This window comes from Nomascus leucogenys, chromosome 7b, assembly GCF_006542625.1.
Source record: "Nomascus leucogenys isolate Asia chromosome 7b, Asia_NLE_v1, whole genome shotgun sequence".
Lineage (NCBI taxonomy): Eukaryota > Metazoa > Chordata > Mammalia > Primates > Hylobatidae > Nomascus > Nomascus leucogenys.
Window position 1 is genome coordinate 37,220,652 of NC_044387.1, and position 13,157 is coordinate 37,233,808.

Here is a 13,157-nt window from a genome sequence, read left to right on the forward strand (position 1 = left end):
ATGTGAGAATTTGGATTGCAGTGTTGCCAGATCTTTTGATTTTTCAAGGTAGTACACACAGGTTGGATTAATCTCTTCCCAAGCATCCATTATACCCCAGATAATTAGTCCAAGCTGATCCTAGGATGTTTATCCTCCCTGCCAGAGAATGTTTATTAAACAAGTATGTGACCCAATTCTGGTCAACAGCATTAGAGGAAAAATCTCCAAGGAGGCTTCTGGGAAAGATTTCTTTGCTCCTAAAAAGGAGGTACAGAAATAACAAGTCTCTCTTCTTCCTCTAAACACAGGCTCTATCTGAATATGATGTCTTGCCATCTGCTGGCAGTATGAAGGTGAAGCTAACAGTAAGATGAGCAGGCAGAAGAAGACAAGGAGCCTGGGACCTCAAGAGCATAGTTAGTTAGACATTGAAGGAATTAACCCTGGGGAATTTGATGCTTCCTATTTTATGAGACCTATATGGTCCTTAAAAAACCTTATTGTAAGGCAGCTTGAGGTTTATTTTACTTGCAGCCAAAAGTATTCTAACAGTTACATAAGAGAAGCTAGAAATCAATAATTTTATGTGTGAGCTACTCATCTTAAACTCATGAATGAAATTTAATTTTTAAAATGAGTTGGGGCTGGGCACTGTGGCTTATGCCTGTAATCCTAGCACTTTGGGAGGTCGAGGCAAATGGATCACCTGAGGTTAGGAGCTCAAGAAAAGCCTGGCCAACATGGTGAAACCCATCTCTACTAAAAATACAAAATTAGCCAGGCGTGGTGGCTGGCACCTGTAATCCCAGCTGCTTAGGAGGCTGAGGCAGGAGAATCACTTGAAGCCAGGAGGCGAAAGTTACAGTGAGCCGAGATCATGCCATTGTACTTGCGCCTGGACAAGAAGAGTGAAACTTGGTCTCAAAAAAAATAAAAAAATAAAAAAAATAAAATGAGTTGGTAGCACATAAAACATATCTGGATGGCATATGCATTTTGCTGGCTTCTGGTTTGTGATGTCTTTTGTAGACACTACACTACCATATTATAAAAAAAAAAAAGGAAAAGACTCATTTGCACTTTACTTAAAAACCTCATTTGTTCAATGACTGTTCATTGGCTGCCAGTTAAGGACCAATCACTGTGGAATGCATAATTCTTTCCATTAAAGAGCTTATAATGAAGACAGCTCTGGATTAATGTGATTATGATTGTGAAATTCTGTGTGTATAGCGTGCCAGGTTAACACATATTTTGAGAGAAGAATTTGGTTAGGGAAGATTTCACAGTTTGAACAGGGCTGTTGACAATTTTCAGGCTGACAAGAATTTAAGTAACGTTGTGCTTATTGTATAAGAATCAAATGTTATGTGGCTGTAAACAAGTTAATATAATCATAGTATGATATTTGAAACAAGAGGAACATTTTTATTCACTTGAAATCTGCTGTGGTCAAATAATATCTAAAGTATTGTTTTTTCATTCTATGAGCTACAGTTTAATGAGGATATTGCTGCACTTGGGCTTAACCAGAGAAAGGGTTCCAGCACAAGGCATCAAAATAAGAAGTGGTAGAAGGAAAAATAGTATATTTAGTCTAGAAAAAGCAGAAAAGCCCTGATAATTGTTTTCACATACTTAAGTGATAGTCATTTGCTTAGTGTCCAACATAATATTTTTAATCTTGTAGAGTAGAATTGTTACCTCCATATTATGGATGGCAAACTGTATTTTGAGAGGTTATCAGTAACTGATAGATTACTGGGAAGCTAGGATCCTGAAATCATGTTGTCACAGGGTGAACCCCAAAACTGGGAGGCCATGTGAGTTCTTGGCTTTATGTAGGAAGGAATTCAAGAGTGAGCCAACAAAGTAAAGTGAAAGCAAGTTTATTAAGAAAAGTAAAGGAATAACAGGGTGGTTATTCCACAGGTAGAGCAGCAGCATGGGCTGCTTAAGTATACTTATGGGCATTCCTTGATTATTCGCTAAACAAAGGGTGGGTTATTCCTATGTTTTCTGGGAAATGGGTTGGGAGTGCCTGAAACTGAGGGTTTCTCCCCTTTTTAGACTACACAGGGTAACTTTTGGACATTGCAAACTACCATGGCACTGGTGGGAGTGTCTTTTAGCACGCTAATGCATTATAATTGGCGTATAATGAGCAGCCAGGATGACCAGAGGTTGCTTTCATCGCCATCTTGCTGTTGGTGGATTTTCACTGGCTTCTTTATCACATCTCGTTTTATCAGCTGGGTCTTTGTGACCTGCATCTTTTGGAGCCAGTCCTGCTGACCTCCTGTCTCATCCTGTGACTAAGAATGCCTAACCTCTAGGGAATGCAGGTCTCGTCCTCCAAGAAACCAGCCCCTATTCAAGATGGAGTTGCTCTGGTTTAAACACTTCTGACACGATCTTCATGCCTCTCCACTCCCAGTGAATTCCCCGGGAGACATCTATATGTAGAGGACAAGCTTAGCCAAATGCAAGCTTTTAAAATTAACTGGAATTTTGCCCCCAAACCGCAAAGCAGTTTACTAGTATCTAGGCCAAATAGCTAAACAGCACCTTTTCCTACCTTTTACTACAACTGTTACCCAAACCTCAGCTTTATGGTTCTTATGATTCCAATGATAAAGAAAAACACAATAAGCAAAAGGAGAGAAAATAGGAAATTGATTACTTATGCTTATGCAGATTTATTTATTTTTATTTTTTATAGAGATAGGGTCTTGCTATGTTGCCTGGGCTGGTCTTGAATGCCTGGGCACAAATGATCCTCCTACCTTGGCCTCCCAAAATGCTGGAATTACAGGCATGAGCCACTGCTCCCAGCCATATACAGACTTATTTATACCTCACATGATAATACTACTAATGGACCCTAGTAATGTGGACTAATTACTGCTCTTGGATCTGCCCTCCCCCAAGTCAACACATCTCCTCTTTCTTGAGGATAGAGAGAAATGGGGAAGAAAAGAGTCTTTGGCATCCCCTGGAGGCCAAGAAGTTAATGCATAATTTAACAGGGATTTGAACCCAGGTGGGGTGGATTCCACAACTGTTACTGCACACTCCAATAACCTCTATTCCCCCAAATCAGTAGGAGGATAGAAACAGAATTACAGCTAGATAAAGTAGGTTTCTACCTGTAGGGAACTTCTGGCTTTGTGGAAGGGAAGATTTTCTGAACAATTTGGATTTTCTAGAGATAAGAGTATGCAGGCTCCCAAGTAGGAATTTCTCCCATGATTAGTTTCAAAGAAATAGATGGGGCCGGGCATGGTGGCTTACGGCTGTAATCCTAGCACTTTGGGAGGCCAAGACAGGCGAATTAGTTGAGGTCAGGAGTTCGAGATTAGTCAGTCAACATGGTGAAACCCGGCCTCTACTAAAAATACAAATATTAGCCAGGAGTGGTGGTGCATGCCTGTAATCGCAGCTACTCAGGGGCTGAGGCAGGAGAATCACTTGCACCTGGGAGGCAGAGGTTGCAGTAAGCCGAGATCATGCCACTGCACTCTAGCCTGGGTGACAGAATAAGACTCCATTTCAAAAAGAAAGAAAAAAAAAAGAAAGAAAAAAGAAAGAAAGAAATAGATGGATGTCCGTTTGTCAGAAAGTTCTGGAAGGATTCCTGCATTTGACAGAAAGTTGGAGCTTTAAGCCCTTTTCCACACTAAGATTCTGTGATTCTCAGATCATTGGCAAGCAGTTCTGGTGCTGTGTTTCTTTCAATCTGTTTACTCTTTTCCTCTGTGATCACAGCCCACTTGCAACTAGAAGGCTGAGGGATATGAAAGCCACTCATTATACTTAGGCAAACTTCTCTGGAAAAGTGTTTTAACTTGAGATACTTAGTATTTCATTGGCTTTCAAGGACAAAACTTGTGGAGAGGAAGAGAGAGAACATACAAAGAGAACAAGCGCTCAAGTGAGCAGAGCTACAGCAGCCTCATGACTGCCATCAATCTTAAAGGGGAAATTGCTGAGGTGCAGTACGAGGCAGAGCATGATGGGGAGGGAAAATCTAGACAAATTTCCTGCATCACTGATGTAGATTTTCACTGGGTGACTTAGTTTGAGGGGTTAAGAATTCAATGGCAGTTACTGATGCTATTCCACCGTACAATATGGAGTACGCTGTTCAACAGTTTACATGCATTATCTCAATTACCCCTCACAGAGATCTAGCATGCAAGTACTGTCACTCTCCCCTTTTCACAGATGAGGAGCCTTGGGCTTAGGAGGTAAGGAAACTCGTCTGAATTTCCGTACTGATTAGCGTGCAGATCAAGCACAGGTTTGATGCCAAGGCCAAAGTAACCAAGTTTAGGAACTATATAGTGTGAGGCACACAGACACACACACACACACACACACACTCCTTACCTATTAGTATATATAATTTGGGTAACCCTGAAAATGAGTCTGTAGAACTAATTTCTGCATAGGAATTATATCAAGTTTACGTGAATTTTAAACATCAATCTAAACTTAAAAATAATTTTGTTCTGTTTATGAAATTCAACCTTAAACCATGAGAAAAATCAAGATCAAATGACTCCTATGGTACTACTGTTGCAATCATTGGCCCTCAGATGTCTTCATGGTTTGGGGCGGGCAGAGAAGAGTGTGACTAATGCAAGGCATAGGTAGAGACTTTCCCTGTATTGCCAGAGACTGCCTACTAACAGGGACTTCTGACCCCAAAGCCTTGTGCCATTCATTTGGCAATTCATCATTTATTTTCTGGATGTTTCTCTTATTTTTTTTGAATTTTGCATAAAATATTATATTGTCATCTAATTTTCTTTTCACCTCTCTATAGGCTGGACAATGTTCTATAATTTTGAGTCCCCTGCAGTCCCTAGACAGTCCCTCATATTATTTGACTTTTTTTTCCTTTGATGTGAAAGAGCAATGCTCAGTGTTCTTTTGACAATTTTTTTTGCCATTGGAATTGTCAAAGTAAATACTGTTCTTAGCCATCTGTTTAAAAGTTCTTAGCTTTTCTGAATACAGGCATTATCTAAATTGTAAATGGGCCTTTTCCAAAAGTTATTTTGTATATTGGTTTTTGGAACTCTCTAAAAATAATATACATATCAGCTATGTTTCCAAATCAAACTACACAAGAACTATTCAGCCCATCACTCAGGTGAAGTAAGATGATCCCCTAAACTACCACAAAACCAAATGTTCATGTATAACATAGTTGCTGTGGGAAAGTACAGATATGCAGATGTATGTGCACCGCACCCTCACCCCCACGACTGCCCACCCTCCCTGCCATTGTGTGTGCAGGGCAACTCTTCCCTTCACTTCCCTAGGTTTCCAGTTGTTGTTCTGGATCTAGGCCTTACCAGAATAGGCTGTGTGGCAAAGGAGAGTTGAATTCTTGGGTCCCAAATCAATGACAGAGGATTGATGAAATCAGAGGTGATGGAGGTGACAGAGTCCCATTATGGGGGCCTCCCTGGGACTTCCAAGTCTTGAGATGAGGAATGCCTGCAAGATGTCATTTGTTTCTTTTTGTCCCTTTCCTTGCTCCTTTGTTGCTGCTGAAAGGAAGGGAAAGCAGAGGATCAGCTGGGGGATTTTTTTTTTTTTTTGGCAGGGTCTCAGTCTGCTATCCAAGCTGGAGTGCAGTGGCGTGATCACATCTCCCTGCAACCTTAAACTCCTGAGCTCAAGCAATTCTCCTGCCTCAGCCTCCTTGTAGTTAAAAAAATGTTTTTTAGAGAGACGGAGTCCCACTATGTTTCCCAGGCTGGTATTGAACTCTTGAGCTCAAGCACTCCTCCCACCTCGGCCTCCCAAGCTGCTGGGATTATAGGCTTAAGCCACTGCACATGACGAGGATTCTTACAGTTGTAACAAGATGGAATTGCCTCCCCTCTCCTTTGGCATTGTTATCTATAATAGAGGGTGATGAAAATCCTGGGAGGGAGCTTTGACTAAGTAGTGCCTTAATACAGGTAGAAGGAAAAGATTTCTTCCTGCAAACCCCTGTACTCTTAACTCCCCCCAACTCCACACACGCTGTGATGTGACAGGTAGAAGAGGGAGAAATGCATTTCAGGGACTGAACTGGGAATTGGAAATTCTAAACATCTGTATGTTGGTAGCAGCAAGGAGAAATGAAAGAGGAGAGGAAGAGAAAATATTAGCAGAGGAGGGGACTAACATGTCAAGAAGAGAGCTACTTAAGACACACTTCTCTTGTCAAATAGAAGGCAAAACCCATGCTGAGGCCCTCAGATCATAATTACATAAATGCCCTTATATTTTCTAAGAAAAGTATGTTTTAAAACTTGAACGATGAACGATGAAATCCGGATGTGGAATTTTCTGTGGGTAACTCCACTTTGTGTATGTCAATTTTATAGTCTGTTAAATGTTAAGTGGCCTCAGAGTACAGGGAAGTGGAGGAGAGGCCAGACTGCCTGAGGCTATGCTCCTCTCTGGAGCTCAGATCTAACAGTCTTCTGTTTTATTCACTTCTCTCTCATTATTTTCCTGTCTGCAAGGTATGTAGATGCATGGAAATTGGGTCTGCTTCTGGACCCCTAGGAAGCATGGAAGCAATGATTGTAGGGGTCAATGTGGGAAGGGACGGGAGCAGGGTCCAAACAGCCTCCCCACAGTCCTAAAATGAGCCTTCCCTGGGCCATCAGGTGTGTAACCTGAGGTGGAAGAGACAGTCAGAAAGAAAAAGGGCTGACCCCTGATAGAACTGTCACCTATTATTTCAAAAATCTGTGATTGGTGAACTCTGCCAACCCTCACTAAAATGAACAAACAGATTACTCCAGATACATATTTTATCTTTCATTGTCTTCCCACAAGTATAGATTTAACTATGCTTTTGGAGCCAGAAAAGTATTAGTAAAAAAAAAAATGGGTAAAAACAATTGGAATAAAAACATCTTGAATAAAGATTTGACAAATACACCCCTGGACTCTTAATATCATTTCTTTTACCCAATTCTCTCTGAAGTAAAATCAAATATTTCATTAATAAGAGTGAAACAAAAAAACAATAAAACGACCCACAAAAATTAAAGATGGATTTTTTTTTTTTTCTTGAGACAACGTCTCCCTCTGTCGCCCAGGCTGGAGTGCAGTGGCACGATCTCAGCTCACTGCAACCTCTGCTCCCAGGTTCAAGCGATTCTCTTGGCTCAGCCTCCCAAGTAGCTGGAATTACAGGCGCGCTTCAACACTCCCCCGGCTTTTTGTATTTTTAGTAAAGGGGGGGTTTCACCGTGTTGGCGACGCCGTTCTTGAACTCCTGGCCTCATGTGATCCGCCTGTCTAGGCCTCCCAAACTGCTGGGATTACAGGTGTGAGCCACCTCGCCCGGCTAAAGATGGCTTATTTAAAGCTAGCAGTGAATTAATTCAGTTCCTAATTGAACCCTAGGTTTTAACAATAAACATTTGAATTTTGTTCAAGTTTTCTTCAGGGTACATTATATATGAGACAGCATTGCTTTTTCACAATGAAACATGATCATGTCAGAAAATAAAATGTTGCCTTCTTTACGGGCTTCCTTTTCCTTGACAAACTTTGGTAGCATAGTCAGAAACAACTGAAAGGCAAAATACTAAAACATCCAGCTCCAGTGACTTTTTTTTTTTTTTTTTTTTTTTAATTCTAAGCCAACAGTTTTTTGGAGCCTGCGGGAGCGGGGCGAGGAGTGTTGAAAGGGCCTTACTAAGCTGAGGTCGAGCCAACAGTGAAGCTTCAAAATTGTCAGCAGGCAGAGTCTACTCTGGAGAGGCAAATGAATAGGCTTAACTGAAGTCCTTTGCCCTGCAAAAATCGAGGCAGGTGCTAGGGGGATGGACTTTTTGGATAGGATGGAAACCGGGACGGATGAAGTCTTCTCTGGTTAGAGAGGAAATTTGGTATTAAGAGAGCCTCACTGAATCCCAATAATAACCAAACAACTGGTGTTGTCCAGGGCACCGGCTGGAAAGTGGGAGGCAGGAAGCAGAAAGGCTCAAGCTCCTTTCCCTGAGTCGGTTCAGGAATTTAATTTCAGTCAATGTTTATTGGGGCACAGTGTTAAGCACGGGGATATCAAGCTGAATAAAACGTGGTCTTGTCCTTAAAGAGTTTATAGTTCAGCGAAACGGCTTTAACATTCCTCGTGGGTTTTGATAACTTTTATCCTGGGAGTTGTCAGGGGAGAGCTGCATCTAAATCCATCCACACTTTGGTAAAGATTTCAAAACAGAGGAAACAAGATACGGGGCGACGAGGTTGGAGGCGAGATGACGGCAGGGGCCGGTGCCAGACTTGGGAGCCGCCAACGCCGGGCTGTGCTGGTGCTGCATGCTGGCAAGGGGCAGCCAAGACCGTGCTCCGCGCGGGCACCCTCGGGCTCGGTCCCGGCAGCTGGCAGTGCCTGTGCGGGCGGACTGCGGTGGGCCTGGCAGGGGCCGAGCGGAGGTCCCGAGCAGCTTGCGCCGCCGGCGCCCGCCCCCAGGGGGCAGAGTTCCCGGGCTCGTGCCTGCGCCGCTACCTGGGGCTCAGGCCCCACCGCTCCCCGCTACGTCCGCTCCTTCTCTTTTCCGGTCCTTTCCGCCGGCCGGGGCTCGACTGAGCTCCAGATTTCCCCACCCGCGGCTGCCGCCGGGGGAACAGGAGCCGAGGCGCGTCACGGCACCAGCGGCGGGAGGCGAGGTTGGGGAGTCAAGGGCGGTCCGCGCGCGGGGGCGGGAGGGGGCTGGGGGATTCGAGGGACGCGGCAGCTCCGCCCCCGCCCCCTCCTCTTCTCCGCTCCAAGCCCGAGAAGCTGTGGAGCATGGACCAGACCCCGCAGCGCTGGCACCATGACGCTCGCCCGCTTCGTGCTGGCCCTGGTGTTAGGGGCGCTCCCCGAAGTGGTCGGCTTTGATTCTGTCCTCAATGATTCCCTCCACCACCGCCCCCGCCATTCGCCCCCAACGGGTCCGCACTACCCCTATTACCTTCCCACCCAGCAGCGGCCCCCGAGGACGCGTCCGCCGCCGCCTCTCCCGCGCTTCCCGCGCCCCCCGCGGGCGCTCCCTGCCCAGCGCCCGCACGCCCTCCAGGCGGGGCACACGCCCCGGCCGCACCCCTGGGGCTGCCCCGCCGGCGAGCCATGGGTCAGCGTGACGGACTTCGGCGCCCCGTGTCTGCGGTGGGCGGAGGTGCCACCCTTCCTGGAGCGGTCGCCCCCGGCGAACTGGGCTCAGCTGCGAGGACAGCGCCACAACTTTTGTCGGAGCCCCGACGGCGCGGGCAGACCCTGGTGTTTCTACGGAGACGCCCGTGGCAAGGTGGACTGGGGCTACTGCGACTGCAGACACGGTTAGTGGCCTCGGGGCGGCCGCGGAAACTCCGGATGGGCCCGGAGCCAGTGAGGCTTGGGGCCGGCGTACAGGTCTCTTGGAGAAAGTGACGGGGTGTGGGTTTGTGGGCTTGCATTGCGGGCTGTGACGGTGGGCTGCAGCTGGGTTACCAGTAAGGTATACTGGTGCTGCAAATTTAAACCAGCCAGGTGTGCTTGTGTGAAGGTTGTCAGGGGTGACAGTTTCTATGCAAGGTGCTGAGCTCTGGGTTTCTGGATCTGCACTGTCCTCTGGCCAGTGTGTGTGTGTGTGCGCTCGTGTACTGGGTGACTGTGTGCTTTGGGCGTCTGTTCTCTAGATTAGCTTACGTTGAGTGGGTTACCATATTTACATTAAAGAAGCATAATTACTTGCTCTGGAAAGGGAAATGTTACATTAACGTGACAACCAATAACCTTCCCTCCATTCTTTAGACTCCGATTTGGAAAAATGTGGTAAAATTTTTCCCTTAATTTAACTGTTGACCTCTGTTTTAAAAAGTATGGCAAAATTATGTGGCCAAAATCAGCCATATTCACATACTCCAGCTCAGTATGGTAAGTATCATTAGTGACTGGAAAAAAAGAAAGGGAAAAGAGGTGGGAATACTACTACTATCTTGGTGAAGTAGCAACTTGATATAGCCATACACAGTTTTCCAGAGCCGTTACTTAGCTTTATATGTTTTATCAGGATTAGTTGGTAACATCAGGAGATGAAGGTGGCAAAAATGTTTTAGGTTTGTGGTAATAAAAGCATCACACTAATAAATTTAATGTAAATGAATAGTCCAGCTTTGAACATTGCTTTATTTTGAATTGTTGGGATTTTGTTGAAATTAGGTTTTTTTTCTTTAAAAACTGAGGAAGAAAAAATATCCTCCAAAGTTTGAATTTCTTTTCAACAAAGTATTTTTGGCAGCTTTCCATTCACACTGTGGGGCAAGGGTTTCCTGAATTGAGATCCTGAATCATATTGTACTTTGTACTTTTTGGAGGTAACTTGGAGGTTATCTGTCACCATGTCATTCATTTCCTGGAGAAATTTTATTTATCAGTACCTTCAATTGCATTAGTGCTTTGAGTTAAGGAAAAGTGATAGGAAGGTTAAGATCAATTATCCTTCATCCTCGGGAATGAAGTCATCGCTTTACTTGTGTTTCATGAACAGAATGCCAATGTAGCTATAAAAAATTTGAGGTGATGTCAAACGAAGAGTGCTAGCATTGTCTTGTTATTCACCGTAAGAGATTATAGTAAAATCTTAGATTTAGCAAACATTGACTTTTTTCATCTTCATATTATAGTTTTATAAATAGATAAGAGTGGATAATTATTAGAGAATGAATGCATAGGAGAGAATATACAACTTCTCTTTAAGTACATAATCACAGACTCAAGAAAAGTAATTTAAAGTTAAAAAATGATAGTGATCTGTTGCTCTCTTTCTGACGTAACTCTTTCAGCCTTATATTTCAGACATGGAGAGTAACTTGTCCTTGGATTTCCTGCCACCTCACCTTCTTCAGTTGACTAGAAATGTAAATCTTTTGAATGCCTTTATGTTCCTAGCTAACTCTCACCGGACAAAATCCCAAATACTGCATAATAGTTGTTTGTACTTCCTGGAGTAAAGTGATTGAACAAAAGAGAAACAAAAGAAACCACTCAAGATGGGAGATAAATGCCCTTCCCACCACCACAAAAAAATAGGAAAACGATCAGCTGTGTAATAATGATTTACTTTCACAGACTCAATCTTATTCTATCATTTACTCCTCCAGGTCTACTTGGGCATAACCTATAGCTTTGAGATGACTGGCATATTCTGAACCTTATGGCTCTCTTGGTCCTACATTTCAATTAGGGGTGTGAACAAAAGTATCATGGAGTGGTGAAAAGAATATTGAATTGTGCTTTAGAAAACACTGGTGTCTGCTTTGGCTCTGCCAGTAGCTGTGCACTGTTGGGTAAGACTCTTAACTCTTAGAGCTTTGATTTCCTCATCAGGAGAAAAGCAAGTTTTGAGTAAATTAATTTAAAAGACCTTTGCAGCGCTGAGCATGTACGCAAAACAACCTGGCCTGATCATATTAGCTAGGATTTACTGTGCATTCATTCTGTGTTGGATGCTGGACTAAACATTTTATGTGCATTTTCTCATTTCATTCTCTTATTTTTATTTATTTATTTATTTTTGACAAGAGTCTTCCTCTGTCATCCAGGCTGGAGTGCAGTGGTGCAATCTCAGCTCACTGCAACCTCTGCCTGCCTGGTTCAAGCAATTCTCCTGCCTCAGCCTCTTGAGTAACTGGGATTACAGGCGCCTGCCACCACGCCCGGCTAATTTTTGTATTTTTAGTAGAGATGGGGTTTCACCATGTTGGCCAGGCTGGTCTTGAATTCCTGACCTCAGGCCATCCACCTGCCTCTGCCTTCCAAAGTGCTGGGATTACAGGTGTGAGCCACTGCTCCCGGCCTCATTTCATTCTTGTAGCAATCTTATGAGTGAGTTCCTGCATTTTACTGATGAAAATATGTGAAGATATATTATGGGGGGTGTAGGAGAAAATAGGGTTAGATATGTGTATTTTTACTTCACAGCTCATTTTGCTGTATTTCTTTACTTATATATACACATGTAGAAATATCTGCGTTGTGTAGTAATCCTCATTTTGTAGTTTATGGACTAGTCTAACAGGAAGAAAGGGAATTAGGTTTGGCCCGATGCACATGATTTACAGTCTCTTATGCTTAAAAGATATCTGGTATCTTTTTCTTTGTTTTTGTTTTTTTTTTTTTTTTTTTTTTTTTTTGAGAAAGGGTCTCTCTCTGTCACCCAGGCTGGAGCACAGTGGCGCAATCTCAGCGCACTGCAACCTCTGCCTCCTGGGTTCAAAGGATTCTCCTGCCTCAGCCTCCCAAAGTGCTGGGATTACAGGTAAGAGCTACCATGCCCGACATATTTTTTTCTTTACAGAAATCCAGGGCAAAAGAAAATAACGATTTATAGTAATGTGATCCCTCCTTTAAAAAATAAACTGCTGGCCAGAGTCACGTATCTTGTTGCATCGAGAAAAATGAGGAAGTTGGTGTCTCCGTGGTGAAGAGTTGATTGAAGCCAAGTTGAAGGGGCAGGGTGGGGACCTCAGGTGAGCCAGGGCTGGGCGTGGATGTTCCAGTGGCTCAGATGTCAGAGAGCAGGAAACATGGTACCTGGGCCCTGGTTTTATGAAACTTGCAAATTAATACTAAAGAATCATTCTAGGGCTAGGCGCGGTGGCTGTCACCTGTAATCCCAGCACTTTGGGAGGCTGAGGCAGGTGGATCACCTGAGGTCGGGAGTTCGAGACCAGCCTGACCAACGTGGAGAAACCCCTGTCTCTACTAAAAATACAAAATTAGCCACGTGTGGTGGCGCATGCATGTAATCCCAGCTACTTGGGAGGCTGAAGCAGGAGAATCACTTGAACCTGGGAGGCGGAGGTTGTAGTGAGCCAAAATCGCGCCATTGCACTCCGGCCTGGGCAACAAGAGCGAAACTGTCTCAAAAAAAAAAAAAAGAGAATCATTCTGGCTATGGGAATATGCTGAATCAGCCCAGGGAGCTGGTCTCATTATGAGCATTTAGAATCACCTTGGGACTTGTTAAAATGCAGATTCCTAGACTGTAGCCCAGGCTCTGGGTAATTCTCAGATCTGGATCAGGAATGGAACATGCATTTCTATTGAGCAGTCAAAGTGATTTAGATGCTGAAAACTCTGTCACAGTCAGGCAGAACACATGGAAGGGCATTAGAACCCACCT

General features: G+C 44.0%; 1 protein-coding gene across 1 annotated transcript in view; it reads left to right on the forward strand.

Annotated features, from left to right (window-relative positions):
- The first annotated feature begins 8,550 nt into the window (after positions 1–8,550).
- The window catches only part of PRSS12 (serine protease 12), a 74,459-nt gene continuing 69,852 nt past the window's right edge, over positions 8,551–13,157 (forward strand). The window contains exon 1 of the mRNA XM_030815755.1: positions 8,551–9,330. Within this exon, the coding sequence (XP_030671615.1) occupies positions 8,829–9,330 (502 nt within the window). The 5' untranslated portion in view covers positions 8,551–8,828. The remainder of the gene's footprint in view (positions 9,331–13,157) is intronic.